The following is a 21,751-nucleotide window of genomic DNA, read 5'->3' on the forward strand; positions in this document are numbered from 1 at the left end:
TCTCCAGTGTGATTCAAACATGACTTTTTGGGTAGGTGTAAAAATTAAAGTCACAATTTTCTTAATATCGACCAGTGTTAACTCATAACTAAAAAACACAGTTTGTAATAAGCTCTGTACATAAGGCGAACTGATACCATAATCCATGACATTCTTTCGGAATTCTTTAACCAGGCCAAATGGCAAGCCTTGCCAATCAGCTTGCCCTTGAGCGTTTCGGAACACAGGGCAAGCTATCAGTGCTGCCATTTCATGATCTCCAGCCTTTTCTGCCTGCTTCCTTAGATCCTGCCAGTGGTTTTTAGGGTCAAAATCCCATGTGGTCCCGTTCTGTTCTCTTAGAGGTGGTGGTTGGTAGAGATGGAGGTGGAGGTGGCGAGTCTGGTAAGAGGAGATCTTGAGAGTCAGGATCAGGGGGTGCAGTAGGTGTTGCGCCGGCTGCCTCACAGGCAGTCGCACCGTCAGATGTCGCGGGCTTAGTAGCGGCTTCTGCAACAGCAGCAGTAGCACGGTCCGCTCTTAACTGTTTTAAAAAGTCACTATCAGTCTCCAGGTCATCAGGAGCCCCGTAGCACTTGAGTCACCTTCAGTCACTGCATCCCATAAAACTGCCTTTTCCCACGTTGCCACCTCAAAGACCGTAGTCACGTCTGGGGCAACCTCCCAGCCTTTTAGCCAAGCTAAAAGCATTCGTAATTTTGTCTCGTCATATCGGATGCCCCGTTTCTCCAAAATTTTCTTAAATATACTCACCCCTGATTTTTCCTCTGCTGACATAGTAGCCTCCATCATCCCTGGCTGCTCATGTGTGATCAAGGTGATTGCTCAGCCAGACTCTTCAGCTCTTCACCGCTGGTCAATGCGTTCAGCCAGTCTCTGCCGCCGGTCGCTCTTTTCCCCGTGATTCAGGCCTGTAGACTTTCAGGTCCCTGTTCGGGCGCCATTTGCAGCGGGTGGATGCACGGACTCTGATAGAGGGTGAATCAGAGACCCTTTATTGCTCCAATACACTTGCTTATATACACCTCACACAGATACACATGCCATAAGCAAAAGCCTTATTGGTTAGTATACTCTGTCCATGCGCCTTGCTAATTAATATGATTTGTTACTTCTTATCCGCTAACTTCCTTGCTTACTGTCAAGCGGTCAGGTTCTCATGCTTGCCTTATGCCACGTCGGCTCTTTTTACTTTCTCTTTATTTTGTTTTACTTGCTTCAGAGATACAGGCTCATATCTTGAAGGTCAAACCCTGAGAAATCATCGAAACCTGTGTCTCTCAATCCTCCTGCAAGACACAGGACAGTAGCAGCAGTTTTGTTACACCTGGGCATTGTGTAACAATTGTGTAGGTATTGGAGTTTTTTGGAGTACTCTGACTCAGTGATAGCCAATGAATGTTTCCTCAGTGTTTCATTAGAAACAAACATGGCTGTGATTGTGTTATGGAATGTACTTTCTCTGTCATACAAGTTTATCTTCTGGAATAAAGAGCAGGCTTAACGAAATGCTGCTTTTAAAAGAGAAAGGCTGGAAAGATAACACAGCGCCTGAAAGAAGGTACTTTCTCTGCAACATAATCACTATTTCTCTGTTGAGGAATGGAGACTGCTGAGCCTGAACACTGGTTAAGCTGGCTGTTTTATAGGGTCAGAAAAGGCAACACAAGACAAGGTGATGATGAGGAAAACCGTGCAAGTCCTCTGTCCCATTGCAGTGAATGTCCAGCTGTAGCAAGCAGGCAGAAACTGTGTACATCTTAGAGCCAAAGCTAAGTATTAGCTACCTCAGGCCTCGAAGGACTTGCTGAGTATCAGGAAGACAGTAAGTGTCTACAGATGTCATTTTTTTCCCTTCAGTGTTTTCCCCTTTTGTCCAAAGAGTTCCTTTTTGGATATTTTTGTGTGTGTTATGGACCTGTTTCTTGTTACTAGAGACAAAGTCATGCAAACAGAATGGGTGGTGGTGTGGTTTTGCATGCGTGCCAAGTGCCTGTTGGTTCTGTGGGCCCTGCACAGAATAGTCTAAACAATTGTGTGCTAGATCACATCTGTTCCTGGTGTGGGGTAAATACTTTGTCTTTCTCAGATCACACAGAGAACATAGCTACTCTGTAAGTGGAAAGGGCAGATTTTACAATGAGGGATGCTCTCTGGTAAAAACAGCCAGAGTCAAGCTTGTATACTGCCTGTGCAGCTGTATTACATCACTGTGGTCCCTCACTGTGAAGAGGAAAGAGGTTATGTGTTTTGTCTTTGTGGGATGTGGAGAAATCCTCAGCTTTTTGCATTAACAAAGCAAATTGTTAGGTTTCCACTGCAGTCGTCTGACCCTTCGTGCGTTCATGTCGTTTGCCTGGAAGAGGTGACCATTGCTGATGCTGATCAGTGTGAGCCCAAGCCTCGTAGCCCTCGATGAGCTGTTCCAGTGGAGCTAGAGCTGTCAGTGAACTTTGAAATGAGACTGGAACTACAGTGGGTAGTAGCTAGAAGACAGTAGAATTGGAGCTACTGCAGGCGATAGCCTGCTAGGAAGAGGCCTGTAAATGTAAATGTTAAGGAATGTTACTGATGAGAGATGGAAAGGGCAGATAAAAGGGGCCAGGAGTTTAAGTTTCCTCTTGTATTACATTGCTAATTACAGTAGCTGAAGAGCTGCCTCCTGCTGTAGTTCCAGGCTAAAGCTGAGCTTCTCCAGGGTAGTTAGAATGTGGACTTGACAGCAAGCTCCTTCAGAGAGAGGCTTGTGAATAGTGTGGTGAGCAGAATTAGTGCCGCCTTCTTTTTCTGGATATTACCTGTATCCATTTCTGCTCTGGAGCACAAGGTCCCTCGGTTCTGCACAAAGTATCTGCTCCTCTCTCTTCAGAGGTGTGGCGAATTGAGCCACCTGGGGATTTTCGGTCTGGTAGCAAAGGATGCCCAGGTACTGTAGGCAAGGAGGGCTTAACTGTGCTGTTCAATGCAGGGAAGTCTGCAGAACACTGTTAGGTTGGTGTGGCAGGGTGGTTGGAGCAAAAGGACAGAGGCTGGATTCCTGGTGTTGGACAGGAATGCAGGTAGGGAAGCAGTGAGTCCTAGAGCCATCTAGAAAAAACAGCTGCCTTTCAGAGGTCAGTTACTGGTCTGCACAGGAATCCTGCTCAGTAGAGACACGATTAAAAGACCTTCTTTTTCTGGGACACAGTGAAGACAAGGAGCTTATTTGACTAGTGGGTCCTGGCATTAGATTGTAGCCTGATGGTGCAGCAGTTTGCTGCCAGCTCCTGCCCTGGCACCTGGCTGTGGGTTGCCCTGCGCGTGCCTGGCTGTTTCCATGTGTGCTGATAGGTGACTGACAACAAGTTTCCTTTCTCATGTTTCAGGAGCTGTTGGCCAGATGGTGCTGGATGCTGACAGGGGAAAGCTGATTCGGAGACAAGTGGCCAGAAATGTTTGGACACATCGTCGCTTTGGATCTGTAAGTCCATGTTTGGAGGAAAATTGCCTGGAGGCACTGTGAGTATTTAAGTGTCTCTGGAAATTCTCAGATGATGAGGGTAGGTTTCAAATCCCGGTATCTTTTTCCAGGTAGGTGGGATGAGATGGCAGGTCGCATAGTTGCTGGCTCTGGGTTAGGAAGCAGGACAGTCCCGTTTGAGCCTGAGGAACTGTGCTGAGAGACAGGGAGGCCTTTGGCGTGTTTGTTCAGAGCACCTCTGCAGTGGAAACATGGTAATGCTAACATGGAGCTACCAGCGTGGTAGCTGCACCATGGGTGCAGCTGTTCCTGGAAGCCTCCACTTGCCTGCCAGCCTGTGTGGCTCATGGTTTTGCCTTGATGCTGAACCAGCTCCTGCTGTGAGCTGGTGGAAAAGCAGATTCAAACTTTGATGGCCTAGTTCTTCCTGGAGGTGCACATTCTCCCTCTCTCTCTTCCTCCCGTACTTTACAGCTTTGCCCTGCAGAGCAGTTATGCTGTTGTGAAGCTGTTTTGTCCTGTGCTAGTTGAGACCCGACTACAGTTTTGTAGTAAGGAAAGGGGCCAGACAGCTTGTTGAGGCAGGGCCAGCACTAGGGCACCTCTTTGGTTTGTTTTGGCAAAGCTTGAGTTTGCATGGTCCTGGTTACCTGCTTGTTCCATTCACCTTCAGTCTGGCTCTCCCCGTGCTACAACTGCTCCACACCCTGCGCTCCTGTCCCGCCTCCCAGGGCTTGGTGCCATTGACAGGGAGAAAGCAGCACAGCCATAGAAGTGCATCAGGGAAGGGGAGGCTCCACTGCAGTCTCCCTCGTGCCCGTGGCAGACTGATAGCTGCAGAGCTACGCTCCTACAGCTGGCTCCCAGGTCAACCCAATTCTCTTCTTTGTGTGATGGATACCTTCGGCTTTGAACAGAGAGGAAGGTTCTTTCTGAAGCTGCGTTGTATCCCTATTTTACAGAGCCTGTTAGCAGCAAGGCAGAGCATGGCATGCTGCTTGCTAGAAGTCAAAGCAGCCTGCCTTCCTCTCATGTGGAGGCGTGGGTTATCACAGCTGTAGGCACAAGGATGTAATGCTTTGGCTTGAACAAGAGTCTGATAATTGCTGGCTCATTTGTAGGTGAGCAGCACTGACTTAAAAGGATGAGTGAGGTAATTGTTAGTGTTACCAAGCCTCTGAACCAAAGGCTTCACAGTTAGTATTCCTCTGCAGTAGCGGGGGAGATTATCTGGGAGGGTCCCATCTCACAGGAGGTTTGTTTAGTCCTTGCTGGAACCAAGCTTCCCTTGAAGCTATTGCATCATGAGTTTTGAGTTTGTGTGGTCCCAGCTGCCTGAGTGTCTTGGACATGTCCTTGCCAGATGACTTTCCCATCCTGATTTCATTTACTTTCAGATCTGATGTGGGTTGGGGCAGGTACCTGGAGTGAGATGACCCATCCAATTGTCCTTGGTTATAAACATTCCCTATTGCTTACGTATTTATGGGGTGAGATTTCCAACTGACTGTTTTGATGGATGCTAATCTATTTGTTTCTCTTCTTTAGGGCATCTGAGTGAGTATCCTTGCTTCATGGGGCTTCGAATTTGAGTCCAGGCTGGTAAGTGATCAGGTCCTTGTGGGCTAGAGAAATAATTGTGATTTCAGCTTGATCTCCATGCACTTCTCTTGTCCTTAGTCTGGCAGGAATTAACAGAAGAGTCCCATAGATCATCTGTTTGATGGTGGGGTGTTGACAAACCTGCTTTTGGTCAGGATTTCAGCATTCCTCTTCAAAGAAGAGAAATGTCTTCCCAGCAAGTCAGACGCATCTGTTTTGCTTGGGGATGCAGTGGAATGTGCATTTGGTTTGCTGGATATGATTTTTCTGAAGTATTAGAGATCTCTTCACCTGCTTGAGTCTTTTTAGTAGAAGGGACCTTGAGGGATTGACTGCAGCAAGGAGGAGTTTCCAGCATTCTGATGGTGGAGATTTACAGGTTAGTCCTAGGAAGGTGTTCATGTCTGTGGAAAGGCATGAGAAATTCAAGGCATGAGTATGTGTTTTTAGCAGCGTGGAGGACAGCTTGCAAATGTTCCTGTGAAGTGCAAAGCCTGTTGTGGCTTGGAGCCACTCTGTACTTGGTGAAGACACCTCACACTTGCCAGTCTTCCCAGGGGACTCAGTCTAAGTGTCAAGAAGATACAGATAGGTAAGAGTGGATAAGAATTGGACAGCGTGATCTGAGTTGAGGCAGGCCCTGTACCTGAAATGCTGCGGGTGAGGTGCTGAAGATTGCAGAGATGCTAGGCCTGATCAGAGTTAGGATCCAGCAAGGGAAAGGGGAATGAGAAGTAGGCGCTTACCCCAAATATAGGGAATCTATGAACGATGCATGTGTTGCCATTGGGGAAAGCCTGGTATCAGGCTCTGCAGGGGCTGCTTGGTGTCTCTGAGACTTCTTGTCATGTGTACAATTAGGGCAGTTGGAATCCTGGCTGCTTGGGAGGAAGTCCTCGTGCCCTCCACTGCAGTCCCAAAGTGGTGGGAAGGAAGGCGTTTCTTCCGTGTGTACAAGATAGCTGCTTTCCTTCTACCTCATTTTTTGCACTTGTACTGCTGCACTCCTGCAGCAGGAAGAATCCTGCACAGCACACCTGGGGGAAAGGAGCTAATCTGATCTTTCCACTAGCAGAACTCCTGCACGCTGGAAAATCTGGCATTGCTCCCTAATTTGATGCCATCTGTGACTTGGGGGTGTTCTTTGTCTTTTCTGACAGAGTGAGCAGTTGTAATGGTATGGTACCTCCCCCTGGCTAGCCTCCCGTGGTCTGCTCCATCGGGGTTCCAGTGTAAGATAAAAACTTCTGGGTCTGGGCTCTTTAATGGCTGGAGTCTCCTCCCACATAGTCCCTGCTGACAGTGACAGCACATGATCGATAACTCCTGCTCCAGCTGTCACTGCTGCCTGTAAGGCTTGCAGTTTCCATATTGGAAAAGGCCTTTCCTAAAGAGCCTAATCAATATGCTGCTGTGAGGTCTGTTCTCGTTTGCTATATATAATCTGGACACACACAAACTACGTGAGTGAGCGTGTGTAAAGGGGGGGAGAGGATGTGCCAGCCCTCTGCTCTCACTGCCTGGGAGAAGGACACAGCTACCTCTTGCTTTGCTCCCTCTCCTGCAGCTGCTGCTCAAGGCTTGTGGCCACATCCTTTGCCTACTCTATTAGCACTCTGCATGGGGACCTGCTCTGGGACTCCAGGGGAGACGAATTCCTGCAAAAAAAGGAGCACCTGTGACTCTCTCTTCTGTGCACTTTCTGCTGTTGGTAGGTAACCTGCTTTCAGAGCCACGGAGGTGGGAGGATGTCGAGCGCAGCTCCATCAAAGAAGCCTTACCGCAAGGCACCCCCGCAGCATCGCGAGATCCGCCATGAGGTACCCATCATTCGTGACGACCAGGATGGAGTGATCTTGGCTGAGCAGAGTCAGGTAACAGCTTGCCGCGTGACAAAGGGCTTAACACCACTGCACCAGCAAACAGGGTTTAGTTACACCGAGGCAGGCCAGCTCAAGCAGGCAGAGGGGTTTGAGGTTTGCAACCTGAACTTCTCCTCATCGTGGTCCCTGGAGTCCAGCAGTGAGAAGGAGGTGACAGGGTGCAGAGGAGAGTTGAACATCAAGAGCCAGACTGTCTCACCAGCACTTCCACGTGGCGGGAAGATGGGGCAGCGAAGCGGGAAGCGGTGCCCAAACCGCAGTCGTGGGCACCTCGGTAGATTTGTGAGCCGTAGCATGGAGACAGTTGTGTCTGGAGATGAAAAACGCCATCCCACTTGCTCTTTCAAGAGCAGAAGTCTGGAACGCTCGCTTATGTTTAAAGAGCCTCCTGAAGTCCTGACACCGAGGAAGTTTCGCGTCTCCTCTAAACGCCTGCCTCTCAAAGGGATCCTGAAGCAGACCAGTGTGACGGGCCCATGCCCCGAGAACTTACACAAGTCCCGTTCAGTAGAGACGCTCTCCCGTGGCCGTGGCTCACGCAAGTACAGTGACCCTCAGCTCTGCCTTGGCCGTAGGGAGAAGCGCTCGCTGGAGTGCAGCAGCAGCGCCGCTGACCCTGTCAAGCGCAGGGAGAAGATCACAGAGGAAAAACTGCAGTTCTCCAAATTCCTGGATGAGATTACCCAGCGGGTGCTGAGTCCTATCCACTTGCGCTCAGTGGGAGAGACCAGGGGAGCAGAACAAGACCAGAACTCCCCCCTTTTCCCCAGACGTTCCACGGCAGAAGACCCAGGGGAAGGTCACCTGCAAGGGGTGAAAACCAAACGTGCAACTGAAAGATCCCCCTGCCCGAGCAGAAGAAAAGCAGAAAAGAAATGTGAGGGGCTGGGAATAGCTTCTTGCCAGAGAAAGTGTGCTGAGGAGGCTGAGAGAGCTTCCAGACTAAGAAGGAAACCCACCCTTGGGAGGAAGGGGAATAAGGAAAAACTCCTTTCCTTGGAGAGAAGGGTAGTAGATGTGTGTCAGTATGAGCTGCAGCAGCTGGCACACCTGGGGCTGGCAGGGACATCCTCTGGGCAGCAGCACTCACTGTCTTCATGGAAAAACAGTGCAGAGGGCAGAAGGGATGACAGCAGTCCCTGTGCACAGCTGTTACAGCCACACCATCTGTGTGCTAAACTTGGGCAGAAGCGTGCAGTGGAGCCGAACTACCCTGAGAAAGGATCCTTCTCCACTCCAACACGCTGGAGTCGGGAGGAGGGGCCTACCCCATCTAGATCCTCCCCTTCCTTCAGCCTGGCACTAAACAAGGTAGGTGCCAGGGCCACCTGTTCCAGAAAAGGGTCTCACAAAGGCCAAGCACCCCACCTGGTCGCATCTAGTCTGTAATGCCAGTGGGGGCAGTGAGAGCAAGCCCCCAGACCTCATGCTGTGGGTGCTTAATCACCGCAAGCTGCTCTCTTGTGGGTGCCACTCAGGGCTGAGCTCCAGGTTGGGTTTATCTTCCTGTGGGGAACCAACTTCCCTTTGGCCCCAGGAGTTAGGAAGGCAGCAGCTGGTTCTGTTCTCCCCGGTGCAGACTTCCCAGGTGTCTGCAGGCTGGAGGCCCTCCAGGCTGTGGGGCAGCAGGTGTGTGCAGGAGGCAGGCAGCTCTGTTGTCCCAAGGTGTTGGGATGCTCCCAGTGCTTTGTATGTACTCTGTGTCTGGCTGTCTTAGGGTACCAGATCTTTGTAACAATGGCTGTTTCAGGTCTTTGTAAGCCGTCTCTTTTCTCCAGCCTGCTTTGGGGCCATTGCCTTGTTTTAATAGGAATCACATTATCCCCTTTGCCTGGTTGTTGGCTGTTGGTGTAGGGGAGGCAGTTGCTAGATAATTCTGCATGAATTAAATGACTGCCACGTGGGGTCGGGATGTAAGGAAAGAATGGATTGACGCTTTCTTTGCTATCAGGACAGGAGGATGTGTGCAGGTGGTGAGGACCATTGTTTTAAAGGGTGAACTGATGAAGAAAGAAGCCCCCTGATGTCTTAGGGCCAGGACTAGGGTGGTTTGCCTTCTGTAATATTGCTAGCAGCTCAACAGCCTCATCCACAGCTGTCTGTGGCATGGCCTCTCAGCCCAGAGCTGGCTGAGACACATAATGGACAGTCTAAAGTGTGGCAGCACTTTGGGTTTGTGCAGTGCTGTTGCTTCCAAGCACCATAAATAATCCGTGGGCAGCTTGGACTTTGAGAGAAGGGTCACAGTCTTGGGCTTTCACAGAAAATACGATTGCTACTAGTGCCAATTAAATCTCTCTCAGCTGTGCTGGCAGGCAGGCAGCAGCTATCTCACGGGTTAATACAGAGAGTGTAAAGGAGGTGAGAGTAGCTGAGCCATGTGCTCTTCTCACTCTGCTGTGTCTCCTTGTTCTGCAGGTCCCTGCTCTGGCCATCAACACCCAGAATGTTAATTTATTTCACAGGTTTTTCTGACCTATGGTGTTTCTTCTGCTATTCCAGAATAGTTACAGTGACTGGTTTCAGGTCTGCAGAAAGAAACCCTTTTCACAGCACAGTCTGGGTGGTGTAAACGGTAGATGCATTTTTCAGCTCCCAAATGATTCTGTCTCATTCTTTTTGTGGGGCTTCAAGAATGTTGTGATTGCTGTGGTGACAGTTTAATCCTTGGTGTATGCTGACCTGTGAGATTCCTGCTACCCACTGACTGTGGATGTGGAGGAAGCTGAAAGACCAGCTAAAGTGACGATGTTGCAAGAGATGCAGAAATTGCACTGTGGTAAAGTTACCTAACTTGTGTGGTGGTTTCTAGCCTAGCTCTTCAGCCCTGAACCAGAACACAGAGTCTGTGGTGGTATCAGACAGCTGAGCAGTGTGTACAGAACCTAGCAGCTCTAAGCTGGCCTGGCATGACCTGTCAGAGCCGCTGAGGAAGAGTCACAGGTAGGGTCTAGCAACTAAGACTCTGCCCATTAGGACAGTGTGAGACCAACTACTCTGAAAGAATCTCACAGCTGTTTTCTTCCCTGTGCAGGAACCCTTGACGGATGCAGAAAGAATGAAGTAAGTGTCTTGCTCCCCATTTATGCCTGTCATACTGCAACTGTGTGGGTGCTGATTCCTCACATCCTGCCTGTGCCACCTGCACAGCAAAGCTGACTAGCCCTGCAGGCTCCTCTCAGATCTTCAGTCTTCTTGGGGCCATGTGGACAGAGCTTTAGTCTGTGCCTTGCAAACCTCTGCCTTGCATGTGTCTCCCCCTGGATGGGGAGGGAACATAGTGCAAGTGCAGGCAGAGGAGTTGGTGGGTGTGAAATAAAGTAGGAGATGAAGCCTTTAATGAAGGTGGTGAGAGGAGTGCCTTTTTAACCCTTCTGGTTGTTGCCACTGTTTTGGTATAAGCCACTGTAAGCAGTATGCAGAGCTCTGCTGCTGACTCAGGGTGAGAGCCGAGCCCTTTGGTGGCGTGGGGCACAGGCAGCTGCTAGCGCTGAGCTCTGAGCCGTAGTGAGGAGCAGGCTTGCGCTGCCAGAGAGAAGCCGTGCTTCTGGGTTTCTCTGGGCAACTGAGCACAAAGGAATGAAAAACAACAGGAAATCCTTCTGACCACCAGGCATGTCCTGGCTGGGAAGGAACAGAGCAGTTTGTGTTGGAATGGGGGTTGACTGGCAGCTGTGATCACATCTGTACACGCACCCCACCACCTCTGCTTCTAGGCTTAAGGCTGTGTGGAGTCCTCTTTCCACTGTGTATTGAAGGTGTGAGGGCTTTTGGACAGTTTCAGGGGAGGAGAAAATTACTTTCCTCTTTTTGCTTCAACTCTTCTAACCTGGACTGGCATAAATTATTGAGGGGGTTTCATTCACCAGTGAGTGACACCGGAGCTGTGCAGCTCATCTGGCTAGTGGGCTTTATCCGAGCACGGTAACCTGAGAGGGAGCCGGGAGCCACGGCTGGCCAGCTGGCCTGCGCTTCTTTGCCCCTGCTCCAGGAGAGTTTGAGTCTCCCTCTCCTGACAGAGCTGCACCTCTTGCTGCGTGTGCTGGAGTCTCCTGACAGTTCACTTCCCAACATCGTGGGGCCTTGGGCCCTAGAGCAAGGCAGGGGGGTGGGGGTGCTGGTGTGGGGTACCCCTTGTGCACTCAGTGGTACCTTGTTCCTGTGTGCCCCAGGCTACTGCAGCATGAGAATGAGGAGCTGCGCCGACGGCTGACATACGTGACTAACAAAATGGAGGCGATGGAGAGGGAGTTGGAGTCAGGGCAAGACTACCTGGAGATGGAGCTGGGCCAGAACCGTGAGGAGCTGGAGAAATTCAAGGACAAATTCCGTAGGTATGGAAAAGAGTGGAATGGAGCTAGAGAGATCCCTCCAACCCAGGATTCCCTCGGCTGGTGTCAGCAGGCTGTGCCCTGGTGTGTAAATCAAAAACATGCTGCACCCTCCGACCGTAGGGGTGTTAAAAGCTCTGCAGCCATTACTTCCTCCAGGATTACCATATAGGAACACTGCCAGCTCGAGGGGCTGACAAGAACATGAAATTCTTCATTTATTGGATGTAAGGCAGGATCCAGCTTGGATGGTTACCCAACATGTGCGAAAGGAGCCGCTGATGGCCCTAAGAATATACATCACCACTTTACCTCAGTGAAAGTAAAGTACCTCAGTTAAGCATCAGTGCCAGTCACCGGTCACACGCTTATACGTGACATAGCTCAGAAGAGTCCTTCAGAGTCATTCACGCCCTCCCCTGCAAGATCCTTTCACCCAGCCAACCTCATCTTGCCTCTAGTACCTTGGAGTCTGAAGGCCATTATGTGGCAGAGGTGAGGCATACTTAATATGCCTGGTTGTCTTAGTACTGTGGATACCAGTCTTTTCAGAGCTGTGGACTTGGTGGTTTGCTTGGAAGCTATGAAGGGAACTTGAGTAGGTGTCCGAGATCCATTCCCATGTATATTTTGTTTCTGTAGGTTGCAGAACAGCTACACTGCTTCCCAGAGAACCAACCAAGACCTGGAGGAGAAGTTGCATGCCCTGGTAAGTGCCCTAGTAAGTCACTACAGGGAGAGGGTGGAAGAGACCTGTGTGTTAGGAGCAGACTGGGGAAGGGGCCCTGGCTTTACCCAGCAGATGTGGCAGTGGGTGAGGGGTGGCATTCTGGCCATGACAGTCTACCCCCCATTCCGGCTGGTGTCGTGAACTGGTTTCTTGATTTACTGAGCTTTTATTTGGTCATGCACGTGAGCTTTGGTTCCCCACAACATAATTGCATGGTATTCCGTCATGTTGCTTCAGTCCCTCTCAGAATGCCAGGGTTGTGTCAGCCAGTCTTGGGGTGGTCATCCTGGGAGGGCGGGGACAGTCAGAGCAGAGCCAATGTGCGTGTATGTCTGTGGTGTGCATTCATAACACTCATGGCTGTTTCTTTTCTCTCCCTCCCCCCCCTCTCTCTCTCTCCTCCCCACGCTGCCGCTGGCACACGCCGGGTGCACTCACCTCTCAGGCCTCTCTCAGCCAAAGCTGGATTTTTGCAGTTGCGTCTTTTCGTTTGTGTGTTTTTTCTTTTTCCTCTTTACGTGTCTCAGCCTGTTGGTCTCATTGTCAGTCCCACATACACCATCCCAGACGGAGGGGCCCCAGCCCTGGTCCAGCCAAGGGCTCACCTGGTATCCAGCAGCTGCCCGCAGATGCAGCAGGTCCTAGCTTGCAGTGCTCCAGCTTGAGAGCGCTTGACGCTGAGCCAGCTGGAGCATGGCGTGCTGGGAAGCGGTGCCCGTAAGCTGTGGCACTGCACACGATGTGGATGGCTGTGAGCCTCGTTTGCTCCCTTCCCTTCCCCTTCTGGGCTGTCAGCAGGCAAGTGGAACAGCTGAGATGCCGATTGCCTCCATGTAGTCCAGGATGAGATGGTTTTGGTTCTAGCACTTGAATTTCTCGGGTTAATATTCATGGTGCCGGTGCCCAAAGAGACTGCAGATACGTGAAGCGTTGTCCCTACCCCCATGTGCGCTGCTGTGCTGTACCCCAGTGCGCAGCTGGGCCCTGGTGGTCGCAGCCTCAGAGCGCCTTCGGGCAATGTTGGGAGAACTTCTCGAGAGCGGATGGCTCGATCGTTCTGAGCTGTTGCCACTCTCTGCTGTTACCTCTGGGTCTCTACTGGCCCTCTATCTGACCTGTTAGGGAGCCTAAAGAGGCAAGATTGCCTGCTTTAGGGAGAGCATTAACTGAGCTCTAGATGAAGGTACACAGGTCCTTTTTTCCTACTAGAGCAAGTCTTAAGCTCTTTCAAGATGGTGCCCTCTCCCTGCCAAACAAACCTTTTGTCCATTCAGCATTGACTGCTGGATCTTTATGGGATGTATTCTCCTTCTGAGGCCCAGAGAAGAGGGCTGGGTATCACAAGCTTAGAGATCTCTGCTGCCAGCAGGCAGGATTGACTGCTCAAAACCGCCTTGTGAACCAGGGCAGGGAGGAAACGTGCTGCAAGAGGAGACGCTTCGTTGAGAAGGTTCAGACTCAGCTTGTCTCTGTAACCAGCAGAACAGCTGGATCGCTTTGGCCTTTTGGGTCCCTCTTTTGGTAAAGAAGACAGGCTGTCCCCCTTGTCTGTCTGTCTGTCTGTCTGGAAGTTTTTGTATCTGAGCTGAACGTGTCCTTGTGCTATGCTTGGGCTGAGGTGGGTGGTGAAGCCAGGTTCTTCTGAGCTGGGGAGATTTACACCTGATATTCTTGCATCCCAGATTAAAAAGGCAGAGATGGACCGCAAGACGCTGGACTGGGAGATCGTAGAGCTCACTAACAAATTGCTTGATGCCAAAACCACCATCAATAAGCTGGAGGAACTCAATGTAAGTGCCAGTCTGCAAATGGCCGTGGAAATGTGTGAGGTGTGGGCTCTTCCCCTTGTCCAGTGTCATTAGTGTAAAGGAGCGTGTGAATGACTTCAGTGTATATGAAAGTGTGAGCTTCACACAATAATAGGGACAGACAAACAGAAAAGGGTCTGAGGGGTTAGGCAAGGAAAAACTGATCTTCAAGTTTGATGTATTTGCTTAGGCTTAGGGTTTGACCTGAGTCCAGGCTGTACCAACGGGGAGGGGTCCCTTACTCTAGAGCTGGGAGGGGGCGGATGCCTTTTCTCTGCCATACAAGTTCCTGGATCCAGTGCTTGTTTCTGTTAACTGCTCTCAACCCCCTCCAGTCTGTCTGTCTGCAAGAGGCCTGATGTCAGGCAGTGTCCAGGCATGGCCGAGATCTCTGGGACAGGACAGCAAATCTGGTGGGACTTTTGGAGATTATTAAAATCCCCATGGAGAAGGGGTTGTTACACTGGCAAGAGTGTATGCCTGGAGCAAGGGCTGGAGTCGAAAGGGATACCTTCTCTGAGTTATAAGAAAATAACATGGGTGTGGAGAGGGGGGAATGGCAGGTACCCTCATGAGCGATTCACCAGATGCTTCCTCCTGCTTCTGTTCAAGCAGCATCTGGTCGGGAGGTGCCTTTTTGGGTAAGACATCATGCCAGTCTAACAGTGTTGCACACCTATGCCCTTCCTTGCAGGAACGCTATCGGCAGGACTGTAACCTGGCAGTACAGCTGCTCAAGTGTAACAAGTCCCACTTCAGGAACCACAAGTTTGCTGACGTGAGTAGCAGTCCTGCCGAGGTGGGGAAGAAGGGCTCATGGCCTCCGCCTGCATCTTGCTTTCTTCAGCCTTCTCTGCAGGACTCCGGTCTCAGCCAGAGGTGTGGGGGTGCTCCTGTTCCCACTCCCACTGAGAAGGCAGCACAGAACCTCCGCCAGCTCCTCTTTTGTGCCAGCTCCATTTCACAGCTCAGCCAGGAGCTGTTATAAAAAGAACAATAACCTTGAATTTGATAGCATGCTGGGTGCCTGATGGGAGCTGGCAGGAGGACAGACCTCTCTCTTACCCTCCTTTGTCCTTTTCCCTTCCTCACCTGGCCACATGGAAGGACCACGCTGCCTGATAAGGAGTCAAGCAGAAGTAGTCTGGTGCTGCTTCACTTCTTACTCTGAGGAGGAATGTGGGAGGCAGCTTTCAGGGTGTCTTTTAGACCTCTTGAATGGATGAAGTCGGTACCGACGCATACTCCTCCTTGTGGGGTCTGTTTAGCTCGTCTTGCCCTCGGGATGAGCAAAGGTGGAGTTTAGGCCTTTCATGTTAGTAGCATCACTTCTTCGGCTGGCAGTGTCATTCAGGCCCTCACCCAGCGCTCTCTGTGCATGCCTGGTCTCCATCCCTTCTTACGTTCCTCTCAGCAAAACCATATGCTTGTCTTTTTTAACTTAGCAGGTGACCAATATGTCCCCCCTCCCCCACTGTCTCTCAAATTAGCACTCTTGAGGTCAGTGTATCAGTTACTGCTGGGGCAACCTTGACCTCTCTCCCAGCTGTCACCCCTCCCTGGAGCTCTGAATTCGGCCCCCCAGAACGCCGCAGCACACGTGGCTGCCACTGGAGGGGGGTTAGTGCTGAGCAGCTGTGCAGTCGGCCTCGCAGCCAGCTGTTGTCGTTCAGCGTGCCCTGCGTCCCCGGCTTTGGACACAGTCTCCTTCTGGCTGTGATGGGACAGACCTTGCTGTGGCTTGTGGAGCACTGCTCTCCACTGCAGCTTGGCAGGGGGATGGGGAGAGCAGTAGCACCCGTCTGCAGGACAAGGGGCAGTGCTTACCCTCTGCTGAGACCCCAGGCCTGCAGCTTTGGTAATAAACCCCACGTTTGCCTCTTTGAAATGGAGAGAGTCAGGAAATGGGATGAAGTGGTGGGAATAAGGGAAAGCATTGATTCTGGTCTGCAGGCAGGCTGCCAAGGCGGCGTGGCTGGAATTACCACAATGGGGGGAGCACTGCAGATCCCAGCTCTGGGGGCTGTTGAGTCACTTCAGTGCAACAACCGGCTGATTTTCCACAGATCAATAGGCCGCTTCCTAGCATGCGCTGGCTGGACCTCGTCCCTGTGCTCGCAGGCGTGGGGAACAGCCCCTGTGCTGTCTTGTCTTGTTCCCTTTGCAAAAAGGGGCCTGTGAAGCATGGCCTAGACTGGTGTGATAGCTAGAGAGCCCTTAGTCCCTCACTTGGGTCAGGTTTGCTTTGAAAGAGACACTTTCCCCAAGGCAAGGTATGTGCAAGTTGGCGTCGAGACAAGGAGTACAAAGTACGTGTCCAGGTTGGTTGGAACAGGCAGATTATTTGGAACTTAATGGCTTGCATGGCAACCCCCTTCTAATGTCCTTTTCCTTCTCTCTAGCTTCCCTATGAGCTGCAGGACATGGTTAATAAGCATTTGCACAGCACTCAAGAGTCCTCAGGCCCCGGTCAAGAAGCAACCCACACCTTGGCTCCGTCTGACGTTGTGCCCACCTCAGTCATTGCCAGGGTCTTGGAGAAACCGGAATCTCTGGTTCTGAATTCAGCCAAGTCTAGCAGTGGCAGCTGTCCCATGGCTGAGGACGTCTTTGTGCACGTGGACATGAGTGGAGCCCCTCCTGATGCCTGCAACAGCACAGGGCAGATGGGGAAGGAGGGAGGAGATGCGGGGAAACAGCAGAATGGTGGCTGCAAGCCACAGAGCAGCGTGGAAAGTGTGCCAGAGGAGGTGCCCGCCTTTGAGAAGCTAAGCCCATATCCTACACCCTCACCTCCCCATCCTATGTACCCTGGGCGCAAAGTGATCGAGTTCTCTGAGGACAAGGTAAGGATCCCAAAAAACAGCCCTCTGCCCAACTGTACGTATGCTACACGCCAGGCCATCTCCCTCAGCCTGGTACAGAGCGAAGATGAGAGCTGCGACAGGCACCGGACGCTCCCCAACAGCCCCGCTTCAGAGGGGCGCCGTTCAGCCTCTAGCTGTTCCTGTCAGCAGTCCCCCAAAGCAGCCAGGGCTCACGGCTCTTCCCAGAGCAGCCCGTTCAGCAGCCCTCCCCAAATCCCGAGCGCCTTCGCCAGCTCGGCCAGCTCTGAGGAGGACCTGTTGGCCAACTGGCAGCGTATGTTTGTGGACAAGGCACCCCCCACCTCGGAGCGGGTGCTGATGAACCGCACGGCCTTCAGCCATGACACGGCCCCTGAGCTCCAGAAGAGATTCAGCCGCTCCATGCAGGAGCTGGGTAGGGCAGCCTCGGCTTACTCGGATGGTGAGGAGTCTGCGCAGAGCTGCAGCTGGACCGTGAGCCGGGACTCGAGCGTGGACACAGACAGCACTGAGTCCAGAGCCCGCAGGAGCCATTTCTCCTCAGACTATGGTACAGATTTCTCCCAGGATGAAGCCCAGAAGCTGTTGCAGGGAAGTGGTGGAGGCACTGCTGAGCCTGGAAGCCCCTCACCAGAGAAGCACAAGGACTATGTGGATCTTGGCTTGCCTGAGAGTCCAGCTGATGAGAGAGAGAGGTTGCTCCAGGGAAGCAAGGAGAACGCCCAAGGAGGTGCCCAAGAGGAAAGTGGAGAAGGCAGGGTGAAGCCTCCCTTGAGTCGGCCACACCGCAGCCCCAAGAGGATGGGGGTTCACCACTTGCATCGCAAGGACAGCCTGACACAAGCCCAGGAGCAGGGTAACCTTCTCAGCTGAGGCAGGACAAGAAGCAGCTGCACGCTGCAGACCTGTGGGCTGCCTCCACCAGTCCACCTTGTGAGAGAGAGACTTCCCTCTGTACCCCCCTCCTGGGGGGGCTCTGCTCTGAAATTTTCTATTTATTCTCGTCTTTTGCTACCTGGAAGAGCTGAGGTTCCCCCTTCCCCACCGCCTCAGGCCCGCAGCACTAGCACACGCACTGCCCTGGCACACTCGCAGCTCTCTTCACAGCCTCACACTGGTGCCTCTACCGGAGCTCGTTCTTGGTACCCCTCGTCCTGGTGCCTGTGCCTCTTTATGCTCACATCTTCCTTCCCCCTTCCCACTCAGGTACCTGAGGCCCTGGGTGCTCTCATGCTGGTTGCCCGCAGCCGCTCAGCTCCCTTTTAACTTGTGCCAACAGGGCAGTGCCCGTGTGGTGGCGTCTGATTCCCTGGAGCCCGCAGGGGCGGTGAGTGGGGCACGAGGACTCTCCCAGCGGATGGCTGTGGCCCTTGGGGATTTGCTGGGATTGCTGGTGTCTCGTTTTCCGGCTGAGTTTTATTTTCCTCTGCTACCCTCTGGCTGGTTCTCCCGAACCTGCCTCTGCAGGTCCCTGTCGCTTGGCTCCTGCGTCGGGCTCAGCCCCTGGCCCCCGCTGAGGCGACGCACGGGTGCTGGCGCTGTGGCGTGGGGCACAGGTGCTGTCTGCCGGGGCGGTTCGGGGAGGCACTGCCTGCTAGGCACTGGGGTTTGTTTGTGTGTCTCCTCCCTCACACCTCTTCCCCCGCTCTCTGTGCCGTTGTTTTGTTTGAACGGTGCTGATGCTTTGCTCTTGGGTGGGCTTCTTTCTTCTTTCCAAGCCTTTGGTTTTGGGGTGTATTGTTTTTTCTTTCTCCCCGCCCTGCATAAACAGACACCGCCGTTGGCAGCGGGTCCGATGCCTGCATTGAGGGTGTGTTGAGGAGGCTCAACTCCCGGAGCTGCGCTTCCCTCTGATCCTGGCCTCCAGCCTGTGGAAACCCCTCCAGACTCGAGAACAAGGTGTTGCCCCGGGCGAACAAGGCGTGAAGGACTCTACTTGGGCTTTTCTAGGCAGGACCGGGTGTAGGGCTGGCGGGGGTGTGAGAGCAGCGTGCTGAGGAGCTGCTCCCTGCAGACGCACTACCTCACGCCTCGGCAGCAACCCTTTGCCAGGGTCTCCTCGCACTTCCCCTTCTCCGGGGGGCCTCCAGGCTGGCCCTGGTGCCTCTCCCGGGCCTCCCCTTCTGGGCAGGGCCTCTCTGCGTGTTTCTCCTAGTGTAGTGTGATACCGGTGTGACTCTTCTTCAGTCTTGTGTGCTTGGTGTCTTGTTGGGGGGAGGGAGGGAAGGGGAGAGGTCTGTAGATGTAGGTATTTTTTTGAGGGCTGACAAAGCCTAGGTGTCCTGTTTTAATTTTGTCCTGTGCCCTCGTCTGTCTGGTGTTTTCTTGGCTCCCCCAGGGGTGCGAGGCAGAGAACAGCCTGGTTCCATGGGCTGTCCCCTCTCACACCCCTGCCAGCTGTCCTCAGCTTGCTCTCTGTGTTTTTTGAGTTGGGTTTGTCTTGTCCTCTGCCCTACTCAACGAGGGCTTTTCGCTGGGCTGCAGGAGAGCAGCCCTCTGTCCAGGAGGGAGCTCCCATTCATACACTTACAGCAAGGTGTGCAGCCAAGAGCTGCTCCCCTCCCCAAACCCTTGTCCCTGCAAAGGGCCCGCAGCTTGCAGCTGGGGCCAGCCAGGGCTTCAGCTCGAGCCCGGAGGCTCCAGGGCCTGTGAAAGGGAGCTGCAGGCCACTCTGGTGGCTGCGTGGGCTGGCTGGTGTGCCCCGGCCAGAGCTGCTGCCTGCACGCTCACCTCCCTGCATGCCTCTTGACGGTTGTGGGGCTGGATGCCACCCTCGGGCATGGAGGTGGGACTCAGTATTTCACTACAGTATTTTGCTTGGTGCCTGTGCAAACAGGCTGGTGCTGAGAGCAGGAGCCTCCTCTGAGCCTGTGGGGTCCTTAATGTGGGGCGGGTGGTCCTTGTGCTTGCTCTCATCAGCCACTCCACTGCCGCATCTCTTCTGTTCCTCTGCAGCCTTGCAGAGAGCTTGCACCTGCAGTGGCTGGCCGCCCCTTCCTCACCGACGGCCGTGGATGCTCACAGAGCGAGCTCCTCTGGCTCCGAGGCTGCTGGTGGCCTGCCTGTGGGACAGCACAGCCACTTGGGCAGTGGGGGAGGCATTGCCCCTCAGGACTGAGCCCCATGGTCCCTGAATCCTGGCCTACTGGTCAGGGGACAAAACCCACTCTTGCTGGAGCAGTTGATGGTGCTGGGCAGAGCCAGCCTCCCCCTGCTTTTGGTTGGGTTAGACTTAAAACAGGAGAGAAGCAGAGGGGTGCCCAGTGCCTCACCAGACACTTTTGCTGAGCAGAATTAGGCTGCTGGCAGGGGGTGAGGGGGAGCAGTGGCCTCGAGGAGCAGAGCCTTCTCCCAGTGGGCACGGTGCCTGCCCTCTGCACTCCTGCTCACCTCCAGCAGTATTGGCTCTGGGGCCTTGAACTGACCCCACTTTCAGTGTCCCAACTCCAGACTGTTAATCTGTAACTAATGTGGGTTTTTTTCTGAAATTTTCAAACTGATGTATATTTTAAGACCAGAAATAAACTATTTTAAAAGTAGGTGGCGGTGACTACAGTGCTGTCTCAGCTGGAGTAGGCCTGAACCAGACCGATCCTGAGCACATGAGGGAGCAGAGCCATGGTGCAATGTCCCAGGTTTGCTGAAATGCTGCCCATTATCTCTCCCAGGGAGAACGATCCTGTGACCTGTAAGCTTTCCAGGCAGCTGTGAATTCACTGGTCACCCTCAGTGCCCACTTTGGCAACGGCCTGGGTCGAGGTGTTTGCGCAAATCGAGTCATCTGTGTGGGAGGAGAGGCGCAGTCCCAGGTGCGAGGTGTGGGATGAGTGAGGTCTGGAAACTTCGCACTGGGTCTGAACGTAGACTGTCAGCTCAAAGATCAGACTGAGCCTGCAGACCAGAATCCGTTGTTCACAGCAGCTCGTGTCACTCGTGACTGAAGCCAGTAGCAGGTTAGAAGGGCAGATTATTTAACCAGGCAACTTTGAGAAACACTGAAAACCAACGTGGGCAATTTTCACCTTCCTTAAAGGCTGTGAAGGCCAGGCTTGTCAGAACCTCTGCACTGAAGCCTGAGCTGTAAGCAGCCGGTGTTAATCATAAATGTCTGCCTACCCCCTTTCAGGTGTTTTGGTGACTGTCCTCTGACCTCTGTCTTGCCAAAGACCTCCACGTGCTGATCTTGGAGTAGGATGAGATGCAGCTGATTCTAATATTTGTTGGGTTTTCTTGCAGCCCCAGCTCTCGGAGTCACGCAAAAGTATCAGTTCTCTGTTTCAGAAACGGTTCCATGGGAAGATGTAGCATACCCCTCCCTGGAGTCTGTAAGAGCTTTATAATTCTAGTGTCAGTATTTTGTGCGGGGTGGGAGGACTGAGGTTGATTGGACAACCCCAGGTAGGAAGCCCTCCAAACATGAGAGAGAGGGAGTTCCTGTAGGATGCCGACAAGGATGTCTGGAAGCACTTCCTTTCCGTGGTGCTGCAGAGGTCAGAGGGCTGTGATGGAACGCCCCCCACCTCCCAGGTTAGGGACCCAGGTGTACGCAAAGCGTAACACAGGAAGAGTTTCTTGTTTCTTTGTACCCATAATTCATTATTTTATTCTGTGGTCCCTCGAGTGGCAGATGCTGCCACAGTTTAACCTTCCAGCCTACTCGGAGCCTTGGGCCACGCTCCTTGCCGAGCAGTGACCCGGGCTGAAGCCTTCACCAGCGGGTGCCGGGCTGGTGCCAAGCTCCCTGCAGTGGGGCTCCAGCTCCTCTCCTGGGCGCAGGGGAGCGCGCCCGCCCGCCAGCCCCCTACCCCCCTCTGCCGGCACTCCCGGCGTAGCGCCGCCCGCGTGGTGCCACGTCCGTGACCGTCATCAAACGCTCATGGTGACAGCAGTGACAGCGATAGAAAGAACATCTCTTATACGCATCTGAATAAATACAGCCTGCGCCCTCTCGGGGCCGGGCGTTGGGAGGGGAAGGCAGGGCAGCGTGAGCTACACATGCAGCGACCGGACAACCACAAGCGGCCAACGGGACGCGTGACAACATGGAGACGCGTGAAGGAATTCGCTGGGACCAGGCTCTGGTGCTCGGAG

General features: G+C 52.9%; 1 protein-coding gene across 1 annotated transcript; it reads left to right on the forward strand.

The window, feature by feature from the left end:
* The first annotated feature begins 3,362 nt into the window (after positions 1–3,362).
* Positions 3,363–17,533, forward strand: TJAP1 (tight junction associated protein 1 (peripheral)). The gene is made up of 9 exons (XM_010161838.1): positions 3,363–3,460; positions 5,009–5,062; positions 6,778–6,936; positions 9,980–10,008; positions 11,118–11,279; positions 11,919–11,985; positions 13,689–13,796; positions 14,509–14,592; positions 16,217–17,533. Exons 3-9 carry the CDS (start codon positions 6,811–6,813, stop codon positions 17,531–17,533), a joined length of 1,893 nt encoding a protein of 630 aa, XP_010160140.1. The 5' UTR covers positions 3,363–3,460; positions 5,009–5,062; positions 6,778–6,810.
* Positions 17,534–21,751: the final 4,218 nt, after the last annotated feature.

Source organism: Eurypyga helias, unplaced genomic scaffold (genome assembly GCF_000690775.1).
Source record: "Eurypyga helias isolate BGI_N326 unplaced genomic scaffold, ASM69077v1 scaffold3692, whole genome shotgun sequence".
NCBI lineage: Eukaryota > Metazoa > Chordata > Aves > Eurypygiformes > Eurypygidae > Eurypyga > Eurypyga helias.